This window comes from Parus major, chromosome 26 (genome assembly GCF_001522545.3).
Source record: "Parus major isolate Abel chromosome 26, Parus_major1.1, whole genome shotgun sequence".
NCBI lineage: Eukaryota > Metazoa > Chordata > Aves > Passeriformes > Paridae > Parus > Parus major.
Genome location: NC_031795.1, coordinates 2885019 through 2905224, shown reverse-complemented (window position 1 = coordinate 2905224; position 20206 = coordinate 2885019). Strand labels below are relative to the sequence as shown.

The following is a 20206-nucleotide window of genomic DNA, read 5'->3' as shown; positions in this document are numbered from 1 at the left end:
CGCCTTCCCCGGCTTCGGGAGCGGAGTCGCTGCGGCTCCTCCCGAGCCCCCCAGGCTCGGCGAGGGTGGGAGGAGGTCTCGCCACCGCCCCCCGGGGCGGTCCCTCCGCTGCCGGAGCAGGAGCTTCCCGCCGCCCCCGCGGCCGTCGGCCGGGGCCGGGGCCCCCGCCATGGCCAAGCTGCTGCCGGCGCAGGAGGCGGCCCGGATCTACCACACCAACTATGTGCGGAATGCGCGGGCCATGGGAGTGCTCTGGGCCCTCTTCACGCTCTGCTTCTCCATCCTCATGGTGGTGACCTTCATCCAGCCCTACTGGATCGGTGACAGCATCGACACGCCTCAGGCCGGCTACTTCGGCCTCTTCTCCTATTGCATCGGCAACGCGCTCACCGGTGAGCTCATCTGCAAGGGCAGCCCCCTGGACTTCGGCACCATCCCCTCCAGTGCCTTCAAAACTGCGATGTTCTTCGTAGGCATCTCCACCTTCCTTATCATCGGCACCATCCTCTGCTTCAGCCTCTTCTTCTTCTGCAACGCAGCCACCGTCTACAAAGTCTGTGCCTGGATGCAGCTGGCAGCGGGTGAGCGGGGCTGGGGAGATGCACGGGAGCGGGGGGCTGCCATGGGCCCACTCTTTTCTCTTTCTGCCCTCGACTCTGCTGGGAATGGGGAGCGGGGGTTTGGCCAGTTAAGAGACCCCAGTGTCACCTCCATGCCATTTGCTGCCCCTTACTGGTTACCAGTGGGGAGTTTTGAGTAAAAAACTCCTTCTAGAGCAGCTGAGACACAACAGACTCACCGCAGGTGATGCTTCCCCGGGTGCTGCTGCAAAACTTTGTGGCCCCACTTACCTGGGGGGGGCTTCTCCCAACACTACTGCCCCTGCTCAGCCACAGGGAGGCTTCAGATCAGTTCGAGAGCACCAAGAAACCCCCGCAGGGCACAGAGGGCTCTCCTGTATTTGGGATCCTGCAGGAATGAAGCAACGGGACAGTGATGACGTTTGCTGGGCCATTGTTTGCTGAGCTCAGGGAATAATGCATGAGGAAGATGAAACACGAGGAGGGGACTGACTGAATGGCTTGCTATCAGCAACTTGCATTTGCTCACTTTGCTGCTCATCCCTGTGGTTCTCAAGCCTCCCCCATCTCTCTCCCAAGGCACCTGAACCACCTGGTAACCCAGCTCCTTATCCTCAGCTGAAACCCAAGCTGCACCTGAATCATTCATGTGAGCTTGGCCACGGCCCCACTGATACCCCGTGGGAGGCAGCAGCAGGGTTTCTTCAGTTCCCAGCTAAAGAATCAAGCTCAAGCAAAGATTTAGATAAGAAGCTTGGGGAAGCTCAGCCTCCTGGGGAGCAGCAGCAGAAAAAGGCTTTTCTGGGGTAGTTAGGGTTTTTACTTTGTTGTTGTTTTGAATGGGGGAAGAAAAAATTGTCACAGGCAGTTCTGGCCAGATGGACACGTACTGCTGCATTTTAGGAATTATTTTTAAAAGTGGGCAGGCTAAAAGAGGATCCATTTCCTAGCCTCTGCTCTGTGCCAGGGCACAATTTTACAGAAATTATTTCTTTCCCGCTTCCCCCATTTCTGTTAGTTACAGGGAAGATTTATTCTGTATGTAGTTAGCCAAGTGCTTTTCCATGAAGAGAAATCCTCTGCAGGACAAGGAAGCTGCTTGCTCACCTTGCTGCTGGCTTGTCCCCAAGCCAAGGAGAAAGAAAACATTGGCAAAGGACAAGGTCACTGCCCCAGAAGGGGGTTCTGGTTTACTGAGCACCTGGTGGCAGAGAAGGGGCACTGGTGTGGGGTGAGGTGCATTTAAGAAGGCTGCAGATGTCCACGAGGGGCAGGGACAAACATCTGCCAGTCTACCCCAGGGTTGTTTCTTGTGTGAGAGGAGGCAGGGACTGCCTCACATCTGCACCAGTTGCTTCCAGAGTTGCAAAGGATTTTTGTTAATTTTTGTTAATCATGTCCCAAAACTTTGCATATGAACTCATCCCAAGCTTGGTCATTATTCTTGTCCAGTAAATACAATTTCTCAGAGAGGGAAAAAGGCACTTCTGAGATTTTGGGGTATGAGCTGCCCTTCAGCAACCTGCTGGCACCAGGGATGGTGAAACTGTCATGGCAAAGCTGCAAAGGTGAGGTGCTGAATACCCCATGGCCAGGCTGGAGCAGCTCCCAAGGCTGTGTGTGAGCTCTGAGAGCAGTAACAGGAGGAGCTGCTGCTGGAACCACCACAGCTGAACAAGCAGAGTTAATCTGCCCACAAAGCTGCTGACAGCTCCACCTTAGCAAACCCTAAACTGGAATCAACTGCCAGGTGCTAGGCCAGGGTCTCCATCTCACACAGACTAAACCCATTGCAGTTTTGTTTAGAGAAGATAATTCCTTGGAGTGACATGGCCAGGGCTCTGTGCAGAGAGAGCAGAGACGTTGCCTGGGCAACACTGCAGCAGGAGATGCTGGTACAGCAGTCCTTGATTCGTGGGAAGGCAGCACAGCAGGATCCTGCTCCTCCCTGCCTGTGGAGCAGAGCCCATAAGGATGAGCAAGCACAGCACCTTTCATGGGATAAGTCCATAATACTTGATGTATTCGTAGCAAGATGCTTGGTCCTCCAGCTGCTCTGTCCTGGCATCAATACTGCTACTTCAGTATTGATGCCTGGAAAATAGAATACATCTTTTCAATTGGAGTAAATATAAAAGCAAACCTTTAGCTAAAAGCTTTCAGATGAACAACATGGCAAAAAGTACACATGGTATAGTAATTCTACAATTTTTATAAGGTTAATAGATTAGTACACTTATCCTACACTGTCCAGTTAAAAGGTTAGTTGGTTAGGTAATAATGCCTTGGGTCCAGACCCTCTGGAAACAGTCCAGAGGTTTCTCTTGCCCCACTTTTGTAATGTCTGGTCCAGATTCCAGTTGGAAAACGGAATGTTCTTGAAGCTGGTTCTCTTCTCAGACTAAGACTAAACAATATTTAGGAATGTCTTCATAAGGTTAGCTTATTGTTCCTAAATGTAGGGAAGAAAGATGGGAAAAACACTAGAAGATACAGCAATCTACAAAGCTATAAATTTATGTAAAAAACATAAAAAACTAAATCTGATGCACCATCATCAGCTCAGGAGCACTGATGTCCCCCTGTCCCTGCAGCTACAGGGCTGATGATTGGCTGCCTGATCTACCCTGATGGCTGGGACTCGAGCGAGGTGAAGCGAATGTGTGGGGACAAAACCGACAAATACACACTGGGTGCCTGCACCGTGCGCTGGGCCTACATCCTGTGCATCATCGGCATCCTTGATGCCCTCATCCTTTCCTTCCTGGCCTTCGTGCTGGGCAACCGGCAAGACAACCTCCTCCCCTCCGATTTCAAAGTGGAGGATAAAGGTGAGTGCAGTGGGATTGCTCCTGTGGCAGCGATTCAGCCCCACAGGGTGATGCTGTGCGAGGTTCCCTAGAACAGAGGCTGGACAGAGTTAAAGGAATAAAGTAGGGATTTATTAAAAGGCCTTCAAAGGATACACCTTGTGCTGTACAAGAGTCCAGCTTAGGCTACACCCAAGATGGACCCCGGGTCAGGACTTATATAAATTTTGGTCCGTTTACATATTGGGGTTAATTGTCCAATTACAGCTTCAGGTGATGCAGTCCCATCCTCCCAGTTTGCTCACCTCAATTCGCTGTTGTTTGTATTTTTTGGGCCTGAAGCTGCAAGAGGTTCCTTGGTTCTCAGGCTGGAAAAGGATTGTTGTGTCTGACTGAGCTGTGAGGAGAACTTGCTCACACTTTATATGAAGTTGAGGGTTATATACTAATGCAGTGTATTAGAATCTGGAAAATATGAAAGCTAAAACTTAATGCATCAAGGTCACTGCTGCTGGGGTGGATGGTGGGTGGCTTCATCCCTTCCACAGTCACACACTGCTCTGTAGGGAGGGAGAGCGAGCAGCAGGCAGAAAACTGATGGAGAGCAAGGCAGGAGCCCAAATTCACCCAGATTACCTTTCCCAGGCCTCTGGGGCTTTTTGATCTTGTTTTAAACTTACTCCTTTTTGAAAACAAACCTGCAAATCACAGTCTTTCAGTTTTATACACTAACTCTACAATTCTCTTTTTTTTCACAGAAGAGGGAAATGACTGACAGAGCTGATCACCACGTAAGTGAAAACCCACAGGGATTTTTAATATTCCCAGCATACCTGATGTCACTGTTGTATTGATTACCAAAGGATTGACAGCTGATTTTGGTTCTGCAGTCACTCTGGTTTTAATTGTGATTAAAGAAGAAATAGTCTTTGCTTTGCCTCCCAAAATTGGGAAAGCACAAACCCTTGCCAAGTGCAAAATAAGCATAAAATTTGAAGTCATACTCCATTTCCCAACAGCTGACTTACTCTTTCTATTCCCAGGGACATCCAGAGCTCTTCTTCCATCAGCCCTGTTCTTTGAAGTGACTCTTCTAGGAAGCTTAAACTTACCAAATTCTGTGGATTTTCTACACCTGCTTTCTTCACCCATGGGGCTGCTCTTGGCTCACAGCTCTTGTGGAGCTTATTTGGTGGGAAGAGCCCAAAATGGACACAAGAGTTTTTCTGAGTTTACCAGCAAGAGGGACAAGAGAAGGATGGCAATTTGCTGCTTTTGGGGGGGTTTGTATACCTTCTTTTGAGGACATTACTTATGAATTAAAAAAAAACCACCACCAAAACATCAGTTTTGGGTTTTGTGCTTGTCTCCTGAGGGCAGAGGAAACCCTCTGCCGTATCCTAGGTTACCCTTTTACTGGAAAAATACCATGACAGGACAATTCCCAGCTGAGCCATGAATCAGTTTCCTGCTCTGAGCAACAATAACCAAACGCAACCTCTGGAAAAGGGCACTTTTCTGAAAAAAAAAACCAACACAAAAAAACCAACAAAAAAAACAAAACAAAAAAAACCCCCAAACAGCATAACAAGAAACCAACATGCTGGGCTGCAGCAGGCTTGGGACAGCACCTGCAAAGCACAGCAGATGATGCCAGTCAGCATCAACTCCCTGCACCACCCAATTAATCTGATTTAGCCTCATCTCCATCCCATCCAACACCCCCCCACGGCAGCCCTTGGCACAGCCCATTTCTGCAGAAGACAAAGCAGCTCTTACCTGGTCAGAACCCCAAAATCAGCCTGTATTATAATTTTCATCTCTACTTGCTGTAGATTGCTGGTTCCTGCAGCACTCAATTCAGTTCAGTTCTAACACGTACCTTCCTGTTTTATGCTTCCCTCTAAAATAAAGCGTTTGTGAAGGTTTCATTGATACTCTCGGCTAGATAAGACAGCAGAGATATAACAGACTTGAAGAAAAATATATTTTAGAATGGAAAAATCCAGCAGACTTGTTCTATTTTTTATTCTTCTCCCCTTTTTTAAAATAGATCACAACACCAGCAACTAAATCTTCACCTGCTTCATTCTGGAAATCAAAACTTGAGTGTCCACTAGTGAAGCAAATTCCATCCCTGAGCCCCTGACTCAGAACAGAATTACAAGGGGAATGTATGAAGACTAGGGCTCAGTTATTATATAATCTGTTTATTGTAGGACTTCCACAAAGGAAAACAAAACAAAAAAAAAGACAAAGCACCCAAATAGAAAGAATAAAAATGTATTTTCCTTCAGGTTTTAGACTGACACAGCAAGTACAAATCCTTTAGTGCGAGCACTTTGCAGCAATTTGGAAATGGAACAAACCTCAAGTGAATGAGCAGACGGTACAAGACTGAATCATGACAGCTGCTTCTGCAGGTCTTCAGCTCACAAGCTGGCTCTAGCCTTGGCTATCATGGTAAAAAACCCTTCCCCAGTCAGGGCTGGCAGAGGAAAGGGAAGGAAGGATGGGCAAGAGCTCTCAACAGTCAAAGAGTGCAGACTCCTTCTGGGAAATGTTCCTTCATCAGCCAGTCTCGAATAGGCAGGACTGGGAGAGCTTTCAAGACCACAGGAGTTGTTTGCCCTGCCAATGTACCTTCATAGTCAGTTGGAATCCAGTACTGTCTGCAGCCCTCCTGTAACAGATACAGAAGTGACCCACAACTGGAAAATGCCAGATGAAAGGAAAAAAACAAAAGAAAGGGTTAACTCAGCAGTTTAAAACATTTTTTGGTATGTTACCTGCCTTTATTATATGCATAGAGAACCTGATCTACCACTAAAGGAACATGCAGCATGATTTGCATAAATAAGCCAAATCAGGCTCCGAACTGGAGAAACTCTGTTCAAGTGGATGACCTGGTTTGTGAGTGAATAATCCTCACGAACCACAATTCCCAAACACACACACACAGACACTTAACAGTGGTCTTGGCAGCTTTGGCAATGGAAATTGTCTTGGATAATCTGCATGGTCTCCAGCAACTTCTATCCTCTGCAAGCCACCACAAATCCAAAGGCCTGTTTGGTCCAGAGTAAGGAAGTGACTCTGAAGTCTCAATGCTGCCAAATCTTGCTTAGAGTGGGATGCACTGAATCTGTAAGAGGATGGGCTAGTCTAGAAGAAGCCATCATAGAACTATCAAATGCCACAGTGATTTAATTTTTAATTAAAATTAACCCATTATGTCCAAACCCCCTCTGAGAAGTTTACATAGAAACCTCATAGAGTACTTTTTACTTGGGATAACTCTAGAAAAAGCTTCTAATCCAGTATCTATGTGGAAAAGTCAGTTCTCTTCCATTTCTGCTAGCTCTCTTCTAGTGCTAATGGCCCAGAAAATAAAAGGCAGTCCCATACTGGGAAGTTATTTCTGAAGGCCTGCACCTGAAACAAATTAAAAGAAATCTTTTTACTGCAACTTCAAGTGTTGATTTTCAATGTCCAGGGCTGCAGCATGGCTGTGATACAGGCATTGCAACCCTTCCCTTGGAATAAAAAATGAATGGTCAAAAGTGAAAAGTCAGAGCAGACTGCATCAGCAAAAGCCAATCTCTCATGAATACCACCTCAAGCAAGGCAAAAAAGTGCCAGTAAGGGATAAAAAACCCCCAAAACTTATGGCTCACTATAATGTTAAGAGTTGCCTGCAACAAGGCTCTCGCTGCAGGCTGAGGGTGCACCTATATGTTTGCTGAGGGTTATACATTGAGTCAGTTCCAGCTTTTGCTTATTTTGCTTTGTCACCTTTTAGTCACAGGCATTGAAGTAGAAAACATCACCAAGTCCAGAAACTATTCTATCAGGGGTGCAGGGAAGGAGAAAAAATAAATGGACAGGGCACTTTGGAGGAAGAAATAAAAGATACTAAAACCTAGGTTTAAAAAGCTCTTTCAGAAGCAGCTAGAGCTAAATAAAAGTTTGTGACTGGAAAGCAAAGAATACAATAGACACGTAGAGAGTGATGGAAGATTTCAAGGTCGTTGCTCTAACAAGGATCTGGCACCACCTTGATGCCAACTGTAACTTCTCACCCCATCAGTAGCTACTGGATCAACAGTGGGAAAATTGACTCCTGAGTCAATGAGATCTTCACAGGAAGGAGAGTTGGAATTTAGCTAAGGGAGATATCTGAGCACAGGTGAGCTCAAATTTGTCACACACAGTGCCTAACAGTGAGGAGACTGAGGAAAAATCTCTTATTCCAGTCAATTAGTCTTTGGTGAAGCCCAATCAAGGCAAAAACACAGATGATGCCCATTGGCTGAGGAGAGTCCCCATTAAGTCACACAAACAAACTCAGGAGAACAGGTTAGATTTATCTAAAATCTTGGAAGCCTTGAAGGAAGAACTCCACACTGAAAGTGAACAAGGAGGAAAATGGATCTGGGAAAGGGCAGCTGGGTGTGTAGGCTATGCTGTAAACCAGAGTATAACGTTGTAGCATTGCTTGGAAGCTTCTAGGAGTTAAGCCAGGGATGCCTGAGACACTCTGCTGCTGTAGCTCGTTTCTCTGGGATCAGCTCCAGCATGGGGAGTAAGAAGTCTGTGAATGCAGCTGCCTCATCTTGGGACCACTCGTATTTTTCCACCAACACTTCAAAAAGGCCCCAGGGCTTCAGTTTGGTGATGTGCTTCAGATCACCTGAAAACCCAAGACAAATGGGTTAAGTGGAAGACGTGGGAATAGAGCAGCTGAATAAAATTGGCTGAACAGCTAAACATGACAGAGTGAACTCAGAGACTTTTCTAATATCTAGGGCATAGGGAATACAAAGTGCTGGGGCATGCTGAAGGGAGAAGTGAATTATATTAAACTCCCTTTTCTATCTGCTTTAGAAGCCTGTTATAGAAATGTACATCCTCAAAGGGTTCTTTTTTCTACCTCCTGCTATTTCAGATCCCCTATCAGCAAATGTTAACTTCATTAAATCACTAATTATGCTGTTTGAGATGACAGATGAACTGTGCCACTGACTCTGGAATACATGCAATGCATGGGGCACTGTTTGAGAAAGCAATACACTACTAATAAAGAAGGGCTTGTTTTTATAAAAAAAAATATTAAATTGAGTCAAAACCTAATTTTTTGACTCAATACATTTCTGGGGTACTGAGGACTTCAGGACAATGTTCTGTGCTCTGAACAACATGGCTCATGATGCCAGGCACTATTTAAGGTGCCAGAAAAGGAGTCAAGCTGTCTAGAAAAGCCTTCAAAAGCGAGTTCCACCCTCTAGGTGACATAAATCAGCTAAATAAAACCACATCAAGTTTGACAAAACATGTAATTTACTGTTTTTCTACCTGCTGCATTTGATCTACACCAAGATGCTGAGCACTAGGATGTAGGATGCTTTTAGGAGTAAGATAAGAATGCCTTACATTCAGCTGCAGTTTTACTGATAAAGCATTTCAAAAAACAAAGGAAATACTTAAAGATGCCATCTTTGCTGGCATCTATTTCTAATTGGCATTTCCAGCAAGACACTCCTGTGTATTTGGGGCAAGGGATGAAGGGATAAAGTGTCACTTGCTTTGTTTCCTTTTACCTTTCTTGGTGAAAAACTCCTTGGAATATTTTCCTGCCAAAATAAGCTTGCGAGGTATTTTCCCCAGAAGTTCTATGATCAATGCAATGTGATCTGTACGTGAAAAATAAAAAAACCCAACAAATACAATGAGCTTCATCCACACAAAGCCTCTCAATGCTAGTTTGATGCTCTGGGATACAAGGATAAAGACATTTATCCCTTAAAAATTACCTTGGAGACCCACCTGAAACCAGATTACGCTATGCAACAAGGGGCAAGGGGAAAACAAATAGGAGAATTCGAGGCACAATCAGTTTGAGACACAAGGTAGAGAATCCAGCAGCAAGAGGAATGCAAAACACCAGAACAAGAGAATGAACTTCATTGCCCAGTGTTTTACTGCAGTGGCTTGAGCACAGTTGCTGCTGATTTGGATAAATAATCTTTTTGCAAGGAGCTTTTGCACTGCTGATTTTTAAGACAAGGCTCATTTTGAAGAGGCAATCGTTTAAGTCCCACTTTAAAAAGAGACAAACAGACCTTCATCTCGTGAGTAATCCTCCCCAGAGTGAGGCTCGAACAGATAGTCCCCTGTTGCCAACTCAAAGGCCTAAACAAAAAGAAATGAGCACATTAAATCACTTCAAAACACTTTAAGATGTGCTGCAGGTTGACTCTGCAAATCTCTGTGGGACAGAAGCAAAATGGTGGGAAAGAATAACCTGCAAAACTACAGTAAACAGCTATAATCTTAAATACTGCATTACAGCCTAAAATGTACAGTGACTTTGCAACGCTTTAAAAACTGCATTAAAAACATCGTAGGCACACCTGGGATGAATTTTGGGTGCAGGACCACCAGTTAACCACAAAGTTAAGGTATTTCACATGCTTAGTTTTTCCTTTTCAGAGTTTTGCAAAATAGCAAAACCCTGTCCAAACTATAGTTTCTGGAGTTGGTTATTTTTAGTTTGTTTTGTTTAAGGTTTTTTAGTATTCTTTCCTCTCCCCTATTTTCCCATGTTTTCCAAACAGTTAATCTCTGAACATCTGTCTGTAGAGATGAAAACACCAACATCTGCACTCATTTCAACTCACCACTCCTAAATTCTGTAACACATTCACCCATATGTATTCTCTTGTACTCAGAACACTACCCCTGACCTTTTGTATTCTGTTTTCTTTATGAACTGCTGGTGCCAAGCAGTTAGATCAGGCACACTGTGTAATTCTGGCCACATGCTCTGCAGAGAAAACATGACCCTACTGCATTTTCTTTTACCACATTCATCAAAATCCCAACTTGTTTTCCGAGACAGCAAAAATGTCTATTTTCCAAGCTTAAGTTACAAAACCCAAGCTTTGATTTGTAGAAGACACAGAGTGGAGACACATGCAGTAACTGGCTTGACTGATTTTTTTTCATTGTCATATTCTATATTTGCCAGCTGTTACAAGAACAGCTTCAGCCTCATCTCAGCATTACTCAGACTAAACATCGATTCCAAACCTGCAGAGGATGATTAAAATTAGAAACTATACTGAAGATACACGTGAAATAGTGGTAGATGCAGCAGAAAAGCTTTTTTTAAATATCAAAAGACACTGTGTTCAGAATGGCCTAGTTATCCTGTTTTTCCAGAAAGCACGTGGCAAAGTACAATCATATTTGAAATCTGCTGATGCTGGACAACAAAACTTTCAAAAAGAAAGCCACATGTGGAGAAGAAAATATAAATAAAAAAAACAACTCTGGTGTGGAAACCTATTATTCAGCAAGTCTGGAAGTTGAACACTTGTAAGGGACTTTTGCCAGTCCCTTAGCAGCTCCGAAGGCAGAGCACAGAGGAGGAACATCCCCAGCTGGCAAAACTCACCATGCAGGCTGTGCTCCAGATGTCAGCAGGGGTGTTGTACCCTGACCCTATCAACACCTCCAGGGACCGGTACTGCCTTGTCTGTATGTCTTCAGTGAAATGTTTGTGCTAAAGAGAAGAAATGTTTTACTAAACAGCTCAAGACTGCTTAGAAGAGGAGAATCAACAACCTGGAAGGCCACAGTAGATCAAAGCTCATTACCATTACATTTCAGCTGCATGTTACAGCCTCATTAACTATTTCCTTATATTCCTGTGTTTACATGCTCTACATGAGACACTCCTCAAGTGAAACAGTACAGCAATTTAGAGGAAAGCAAGCCACAAAAACAGAATAAAGGAAGACTCTGCATTATCTCCTGCCCAATCCTGGCAGACAGGCTTAAAGCCAGTCCAGCTTAAAGCCGATAAGCAACACCAATGTCAGAAATTACCAGGCACTGCAAGCCTGACTGAAATTCTGAGTTGAAACTCATCTCTCCCAACAGATCTGAAGTAATGTGCCATTTTAGAAGCCAAGTAAAAAGATATATTTCTTCTATTTGAAATTTCAAACATTTGAAAGCAGCATAGCACAATCATCAAAGAATAAAACTTGCAAGTTTTATTGTGTGACTCTCTTTCATGTGCTTGTGAATGCACTGAAATGGTCTGACAAGCTACAGAACCAGCCCATCATGATGAGCAATTGTTTGCAACTTTGAAGCTCTCCTGGAGATTGAGAAACTCCTTCAGCAGTTTCACATGAGCAGATTTCTACATTCTGTACGGGACATGGCTCACAGCCCTACAAGAAGCCATCAAATGCCAGAGAGGCACCCAAAGCATGGACTGAAATCTTGTGTTCAGAGAAGCATTCTTTTCTTTGTGTCCCTGCTTCCCCATCTTTTCTCCCTGTCACAGTTTCAAGCTATCACTGCTTTCACAGCCAGGTCTAAGGATCTGTTTTACAGATTATTTTCCATCTTGGCAAACTGACTGAATCTGCAGCTTTAAAAAGTCAATGTGAAAAGACTAAACTTACCACCCAGCAAGCATTTCCTAGGTCAGCTATCTTCACTTTGAGCTTATCTGCATTCTTGGGCTCAAGAGGATTAAGAAGGAAATTCCCAGCAGCTGATTTTCCTAGAGGCAATGTGTACAACAGCTATTAAAGCTACATAGGCAGTGTCACCATCTGTCACCCAAATCCTATCAACTTCTCCCCAGACAGGAAGTTTTTCTGATGGATCAGAACTGTTCCCTCCCTGATGCTTGGGTATAAAAATGAGCATCACTCTGCACTATCAACAACATCATTAAGACCCAACTGGTGTAATTAAGCAGAAGGATAAATGAGCATATGCAGCAGTGACTATTTCCCAGCATTTTTTGCACATCCTGTCTATATTTTAAAAAAGCCCCATTGAAATAAGGGCATTGGGAAAATTGAATGACATGATGGAGAACATAAGTATTAAGTCACTAATTGACATCCAGCTGTACTTCTAAACCTAAAACTTGGGAGAGTTTGAAGCTGTAAATTTGGGAGAGGGCTGTGAGAAGCAAAAGATACCAGTAACCTAGCAGAGGCATCCAGCAAAGTGCAGTTCAAGTTTCAAAATCTAAATTTCTCTTGTTACTTTTCATGCATATAACTCCCCTAGTGGTATTTGGGCAAGAAAATGCTAGAATACTTCTTTTCAGTAAGTACAAATGGTAGTTTTACCCTCCTTCTCCAAGCAGATATATATATCACCTGGCACGGAAACAAAGATGCAAAAATGGAGTTTTACCACTTAGTATTTTTAACATATACACAAGCTGGAATGTCTTTAAATTGCTGTACACTATTTAATCTTATTTTCTCCTAAGCCTACATGACACATTTTTTCCACTCTGAAGAATATCATATTCAAATAAAAGCATTAAAGAAGTTGGGTTTATTTCCCTGCACTGTATAAACTTTGTTTCTGGCTGCATTTTCTGGGAAAACATTTACACATCTTGAGTAATAGAGAAAAGCTACCTTTGCTCCATATTAAGAGCCAAACTGTCAGAACACACTGAACATACCTATCCCTTCATTTAACAGCAAGTGACAATCTGAAGGCTTAATAAAAATCACATAAGCAACACCTGATTCAAAGGAGGAAATGTTCCTCCACTGAAAACAAGGTGTTTTTAAGAAGTAGGAATATTTATGCACGCCAAAGTCAAAACTGAGGCACAACTACAACAGGCACCTAACAAACAGCAAACATCTTGGAGTATGATTGTCAGGTTAATTACTCCTGGCAGGAAAACTCTCAAACAGGTGGTTCTGATCGCTTCACCCTACAAAATGCACATTTCTATTCATATGATGAAGTGTAAAAAAAATCTCCCACATCAAGAAGCCCTTTTCTTACAAGGTTCCTCTTATACCTTTGTTGTCTGTCGAGCTGTTATTCTCATTCTCATCCTCTGAATGGATCTCTGTCCTGATGCTTTCCTGAAAACTGTTGATCCCCTGCTCACTGAACACCTGCTCTTGGTTGGATGTGGGCTGGCACACCATGGAATCCTCTGGGGCCAAGGGCACAAATGAGTCCAACATTGCTTCTTGAGGCCTGTTCTCTGAGTCACTGTTGTGCTGGCTGTAATTACAGTCATGCAAGTTCTCAGTCTTCTGTGTGTGAGGGTGACTGCCACAGTCATTGGCATTGTGGAGGTCGTCCTCAAGTCGTACAGACCCTTCATTCACAGAGTCTGTCAAGTCCGTCATTGGGATCACTCCGTTGCAGTTGATTTCCGATGCATGTTTTTCCACACTGCTTTCCATGAGATTTGATTGCTCCTGTCCAAAGGCTTGTGCTGCAAGAGGGGAAAATGAGAATGTAGCAGAATATGACTTAATAAATAGCTGGAAGATGTTCAAGGGCATCCTGAGAGGTAGGGAGTACTCTAAATGTAACTGAACACAGACATTAGCTCAGTTTGTAACAGGAGATTTTCCAGTCTCATCAGGAGGACAGAACCCACCTAAAGGTGCAAACACCTTTAGCCACCTCTGCTAAAGGTACTCCCCCTCCTCACACCCATGAGTAAATGGACAACACTGACCATGCCGTGTTGGAAATGCTTTAGGTCCATACCTGGCTTTTTGCTGACATTTTCCTCTGGTGGACTGACTTTTATGATCATTTCCAGAGGGGTCTGAGCTTCTTCCTTCTCTTCAGGCTGTGTCTGTCCAGGGTTTGCTTCCTTCTCCATTTCTTCTATCTCTTGCATTCGCTTCTCCAACAACTCAGCCTGTCTTTTCTGCTTCTTTTTCAACTTCTTTTTCTTATTCTTTGACATTTTGTCAGCCTACACAGAAGCAAGCAGAGAAATTTGACTTAACATTTTATACTTCAATAAATTTAAAATGCACCAAGGTTTAATTTATCCTAGAGCTGAGGAAATAGTCTGTGATGAAAATGCTGGAGACAGCTCCTCTCTTGGATAAAGAGTAGCTATTCTGGGTCTTGAACCACTAGTCTATGGCTCCTATCCGTGCATTTTTGCCCTGACCTGAAAAACCTACATTATTCTCCTAGTGAGGGAGATCTCTGACTCCAGAGAACAGTCACTTTCCCAATAGACCTTGAGACCACCACCAGAACTCCTTATTCTGACGATTAATGACCTAATACCATTTACAAGTCCAAAACAGCATTCGAACCTGATGCCTATGCCAAACACAAATCACACATTTTTTGATATGAGATTGCTTTCTCTTAATGCTGACTGAACTATGAAACAATGCAGGAGATACCATCAGTAGATGCATACTTACAGATGAAAGCTATTACACTTACTGGTTTTGGCTGTGGTGCAGTGCTCACTGAAAGAGAAAGGAAGATAGGTAAATCAGAATGGCTCTACTCCAAAACTGCAACTGCATTCTGATGTTAAGGTACATTTTTCCTATGTGGTTTGATAACACTTTAATAATATCAGCAATGTGATTTTGAAGGCTCATTTCTCTACAAAAACGCAACAATAAAAAATGATAAAAACATTAAATGAGCAAATGCATAATTCAAGTTTCAGACAGGAGACTTGCTTGACTGATATCAAAGACTTAAACTTCCTGCCACGTAGCTTCATTTACTGCACGTATTATGCATCATACCCAAATGAAAATGAAAATCAACGCATTAAAATACCAAACTTCAGGAAGCTTCCTTAAGCTGAGATATGCTGTGATCAGTTCAGCTCAATGTTAGTTGTTGTAAGATTAGGACTGACAGTGCCTTCCAATACACACTGGTTTTTGAAAAGTACACACATCTACAGATGGATATTCTGAGGAGGAATACAAGAAAATCTGCCCTCATATCTTTAGGGATGTTTGCATGTCAAGAAAGCTGTTTTTTTACAATTTTTCAGACTTCTGCAAACTGACAACAGGTAACTCATCTTGTTGCAACTCTCATCAAATGCATTTCCAGCATCAGGTTATAAACTTTTGAAGGAAATGTGAGAATTTTGCCACATTTTTACACCAGTTCTATATCGAGTGCATCAGCATTGTGCTATATAAGACTGACTTTACCAGTGCCAGATTAGCTGTTGTTAAAAGCTCATTTACATTGTGCATTTATCCTCCCTCTTGTTTTCTCACACAAACTGCCGTCCCCATCATCTGAGTCACAATTTATGACTAATTTCCCAATTTACAACCAGGTTTTCAAAGGTAACTTGCATTATTGTTCCACTGTACTCAGGAAGTTTTCCTTAGTGATGATTTGGGCATATATGGCAGAAACATCATCAATTTTCAGGGGAAAAAAAAAAGAAAAATAAATCACCTGCAGAGCCAGATGGTGGTGGGGCTCCAGATCTCTGCCACTCTGTTGCTTCTGCAGCCAGCCTGCGAATGTACTGGTCATTCACACACAGCAGGATGTTCTCAGGCTTTATATCTGTGTGGATGATTCGACATTTTGTATGCAAGTAATCCAGACCCTGAAGAACCTGCAGGCAAGAGAGAAGGAAGTCAACCATTAGACAATCTAACTGAGAGCAAAGTGAAAATGCAAAAGTGCCTAGGATGGCCAGTGAGCCTGAAAGGGGTTTGAGAATACTCCAGGTTAGAAGAGCTGGTGTGATCAGTGGTTACTACCCAGTTCCACAAAAAAAGAGATTTGCATACACATTTTAGCTACTATTTAAAAATACTCAATTTACCCTCATTACTTAACTTACCACAGGTGAAAATCTAATTTTAATACTCTACAATAAAATCAGAGTTTCCTCCTCCCCTGCACCTCCCATGTAGAAAGGTGTTTCTTCTTAGGCAGCCACCCAATAGGGAGAACCAGCTTCTCCTGCTCTTTCCATCATTAAGCACTGTACTACTGTGACAGCTTTAAAAAAATACCTCTCTTATGAGGAATGATTGAGGTAAGAAGAGGCTAAATGCAAAAACCATCATGGTTTAAGTGTCAGAAAACAACTGCAGAGGGGGCTTGCAGTATAGAAAGGAAGTTCTAACCCAAGAATATTTTGTTGCATGAAGGAGATACCACGGATTTTTAGCTTTTGTTTCCTCAGATCTGATAAAGATCAATGCAAGAGTTTTAACTGGGTCAAGGGGAAGAGTCAGTCAGAACTGGAACTTACCTGTTTGATAATTTTTTTGACACAAGGGAGTGGAAGACCCTGATAATTTGACTTGATGATCCACTTCAGGAGATGATGCCCCAGAACTTCAAACACCATACAGATATCTGGAACCGAATCAAGGAAAAACCCAGACATCCAGAGCCAAGGAGCTCCAAATTCCCAGGACTAAGGATTAAAGGGAATCCCCACCATTTGGGCACTTTATTTTAAAGAACCCTCACAGCTTGGAAATGCTGCCTTCCTCAACAGCATCACCCTATCCTACACAACAGTGCCATTATCTAAAATAAAATAAAATACAGAGGGATAGAGCTGAACAAAGGTCCCACAGCAGCAGTAGCAATCTCCTGCTTAGAGTGGAAGCCAGTTGCACAAATATACATTAGTATTTACTGTATGTTTTGGAACAGCCTGCACTTCTGCCCCAGGCAAAACTCAATGTCAGATCTCTCTGTACCAGCATTACCTGAAAAGATAATAAAATTTCCATTTCGTAAGTAATCTTCAGAACAATAAAGTCACTTTCTTTGCCCTCCTTTGCCTCTTTACTAGCAAAACAAACTTTTGACAAACCTGGTTTTCAATTATATTTATATGATCTGCTTTTTAGCTCTAAGATCTCAACAGCTACAGTCACTCCAGTGACATATTCAGTACAGTGTCTTTGTTTTAGAAGCCAAACTTTCATGAGTTTATTAAGCTGCTTTTCATCTACATTGGCAGAAAGCACAGATTTCACAAGACTGGAAGAAATATAAGCTCAAATCAACATTTACTCAGAAAAAAAGCTAGAGAAAATGCATTATGGGTCTCCTCTCTATAATCTACAGCTCAATTTTCTCAAGCAGCCCAGCAATTCTCACTGAAATAAAATTTAACTTATCTCAAAGTGAAAACAATGCACAAAAGTCCAACTTTGCAATTCTGAGGATCCATTATTACCACTTGCTACAAACCACTGCCTGTGAGAAGGCTGTTCCCAGAACTACAGGCCACTGTCAAAGCAATACACTGCAAACATCCTAACAATGCTGATAAATTACAAAATAAGATGTTTCCATAACTAGAAACCAAGCTTATTTTCAAGTTATAGATGGCTCATTCACTATTTTCAGCTACTGATTTTAACGTGCTGTACCTGCTTGACTGAAATAACAGGTTGTTAACAGGCTGCTTGCAAAATTGAGGGGTTGAGATAGATGGGCTCTCCTACCTCAAAGGTACCTCTGACACAGCCACTCAGTCCTGATTCACAAATTGGTGGCAAAACATTAAAAGCACAACCAAACAGTGCTGACACAAATTACACCAGACTGAATCATCACTCTGGATCTGAGCTCAGCGGGCAGTTTGGAGGCAGATCCTTCTACAGCAGGTTTTCTTGGGCAGGGAAAGGGATGCCTGGGCATTGCTTGCCAAAGCAGGGCAGCTGCCCAAGCAACTCCCATCTTTCTGCAATTCTTGGCTTTTATTCCACAAAAGGATACGAGAACCATTCACTCCTGAAATCTTGAAGTCATCTAATAACTGAACAACTCTCTCTTTGCTTGGATCGTTTGGATCACTGTTGCGGACCTGCAGAGAAAGAGGTTATTTTGATGTCAGATCCACTGCACTGTTTGCATCCTACACAAATTCCTGATAATCTGGAAATATCAAGCATGTGATGAATGTAAACTCCCCAAAATAGGAAGAGTACAATATAATTGAGCCCAACTCAGGCACTCACCGATTTCAGCAACTTGATTTCATCCAGTGCTGTTTCTGTGTAGTGCTCTGCACTCTTCACCACCTTCATTGCCACAAATCTCCTTCCTCTGAGCACACATAGCAAGTAAATTAGGAACTGTTAATGCTCATACAAAGAATTTGCTCTCCAGGACTATCCCAAGTCTTTTCCATGCAAGAGAATTTATTTCATGCATCATGGAAGAATAAGGTTTAAACACTCAAAGACTGTATTTGAGTCTTTTAACAAAAGATTTGTATTAGTTATTTCTCAAAACATGAAACAATAGGTCAGGACCATAGACTGAACACAACTCTTCCCACAGATATGGTTTGTCCTGTTAAGTCCCTCCCACACACTTGCATGCACAATATCAAAAGAAATTCCTGTGCTATGATGTAGAGAGCTAATGCTTTGTGTTTTTATCTAAAAGTAAGAGGATGTTTTTCTGCTCAGGTCTGTGCATTCCTGGCAGGAACACCAGCTGGAGCAGGAGTGCTTACTGGATGTCCCACGCCAGCCACACGGTGGAGAAGTGGCCCCATCCAAGCTTCCGAATCACGTGGTAACGTCCATTGAAGAGATCGCCTATTTTCACAAGGTGGTAACCCCCTGGAAAAACACAACAACCAGAGAACAGGTGTGGGGAACAAGCATCACAATCATTGCAGCACTACAAAATATTTCCTCAGTGAAAACACCTGACACTAGGCTGACCACCTGTGGAAAATACAGGCTTGATGGTAACAGAATCTTCCAGCAAAATATCAGCATTGCTTTTGCACGCTCTGACCCCAGAATGTGAAACAGGTACCCAAGAACCCAACTCTTTTCCTTCCAGTTTTCCTGACTGAAAGGCACTCTGCCACTGAAAACAGGAAAGTTTCCTCTGCACCCTTCATCTCTCAAGCTACTGATCATACAGGGGGATTCCATTACAGAAGCAAAAACATGAAAAGCCAAAGATGGAACTGGCAGAAAACAGAACAAAAAGAAGAAACTGTGATTTGGTGTTTTCATTTGCTCTATATTTTGTTTCTGCTCAGATAAACAGGGGAAGGCTATTTGCAGAAACATTTTTCTGAAGAACGGATATCAAGGTAATGATCTGATCTTCAAAAGAAAATATGAAAAGGATTTGAAAATGTTCCTTTTACAATGAAATCAAAAAATAACTGAATAGCTACTTGCTTTTATCAATATTGAAAGCCCTCTGGCACAGAGGAAAAGTTAACAGCTTTAAACTTATGCATTGAACTCTGCAACTCAAATCTTGACTGGTAACACAGGGTAACTTGAAGACCGCCTTCTCCATTTCATGTTGGCTTGAAAAATGCTATCATGCAGTTTCAAAACACTCTTAATGTAAGAGGGAGTCTATTTTCATTCTCTACAGCAAATGAGAAATGGAGGGGATTCCTTGATTGCACTGAAAATCCTGCATCTTAAACAGGCAAGTACTCACCTTTACAGTAATCATTTGGATCCTCTTGCTCATCGTCATCCGATCCCAGGATTTCCTCCTCCTGCTCTGGAAGATCATTCTCGGAATGAGCAGCAGGGCCCCGGTGCTGGGTGTCAGGTCTGAAAGAGACCACACTGCACGTCTCACACACCCAGAACACACCGCACGCGTCTCACACACCCACAACACACCGCACATGTCCCACTGTTGATATATTTTATATATTAGTAAAGGCCTGTATGCACAAACCAGCCTTTGAAGTAAGTTGTGATATTAAGGGCTAAAATCCTTGAAACTTGCCTGCAGAAGAGAGAGTAAAGCAAAACAATATCCTTGTGTGTAGAGGAAAATATGTAAACTGTGTGTCTTAGCCAATAGTAGCTTGCTCTGCCCGCAGACCCTGTAGAACCCTATAAAAGGTGTGCTAAAAATAAAGATAGACGGCGTTCACAATTACTTCTGTGAAGACTGGTGAATTGCTCGGGGGTCTTTCAACATCCCACACACCCAGAACACACCGCACATGTC

The 20206-nt window shown here is 42.9% G+C and overlaps 2 protein-coding genes across 4 annotated transcripts in view; one reads left to right on the top strand and one right to left on the bottom strand.

The window, feature by feature from the left end:
- Positions 1-97: 97 nt before the first annotated feature.
- LHFPL5 (LHFPL tetraspan subfamily member 5) lies at positions 98-5322 on the top strand. Of its 2 annotated transcripts, XM_015650501.3 has the most exons (5): positions 98-392; positions 474-581; positions 3176-3412; positions 4150-4182; positions 4435-5322. In XM_015650501.3, the coding sequence occupies exons 1-4, from the start codon at positions 170-172 to the stop codon at positions 4164-4166; spliced, it is 585 nt and encodes a 194-aa protein (XP_015505987.1). In that variant the 5' UTR covers positions 98-169; the 3' UTR covers positions 4167-4182; positions 4435-5322. The 2 variants fall into 2 exon arrangements, with proteins under 2 accessions (XP_015505987.1, XP_015505986.1); XM_015650500.3 differs by having other exon boundaries at positions 100-581.
- Positions 5323-5585: 263 nt separating this feature from the next.
- SRPK1 (SRSF protein kinase 1) overlaps positions 5586-20206 on the bottom strand; it is a 26455-nt gene continuing 11834 nt past the window's right edge. Inside the window, exons 3-16 of one of the 2 annotated variants that reach the window (XM_033519921.1) lie at positions 19679-19797; positions 18717-18825; positions 18214-18301; positions 17972-18059; positions 16482-16588; positions 15668-15833; positions 14672-14697; positions 13967-14180; positions 13257-13685; positions 11875-11975; positions 10851-10958; positions 9514-9583; positions 8992-9084; positions 5586-8084 (exon numbers count right to left, since the gene is read on the bottom strand). In XM_033519921.1, the coding sequence (XP_033375812.1) occupies positions 7900-8084; positions 8992-9084; positions 9514-9583; positions 10851-10958; positions 11875-11975; positions 13257-13685; positions 13967-14180; positions 14672-14697; positions 15668-15833; positions 16482-16588; positions 17972-18059; positions 18214-18301; positions 18717-18825; positions 19679-19797 (1903 nt within the window). In that variant the 3' untranslated portion in view covers positions 5586-7899. The remainder of the gene's footprint in view (positions 8085-8991; positions 9085-9513; positions 9584-10850; positions 10959-11874; positions 11976-13256; positions 13686-13966; positions 14181-14671; positions 14698-15667; positions 15834-16481; positions 16589-17971; positions 18060-18213; positions 18302-18716; positions 18826-19678; positions 19798-20206) is intronic. The other variant, XM_015650455.2, reaches the window with a different exon arrangement.

Excerpts from the sequence above, each read along its gene's own strand:
- LHFPL5 (XM_015650500.3), top strand. The coding sequence starts at position 170 with ATGGCCAAGCTGCTGCCGGCGCAGGAGGCGGCCCGGATCTACCACACC. Across the intron at positions 582-3,175 it reads CTGGATGCAGCTGGCAGCGG|CTACAGGGCTGATGATTGGC; the intron begins GTGAGCGGGGCT and ends CTGTCCCTGCAG.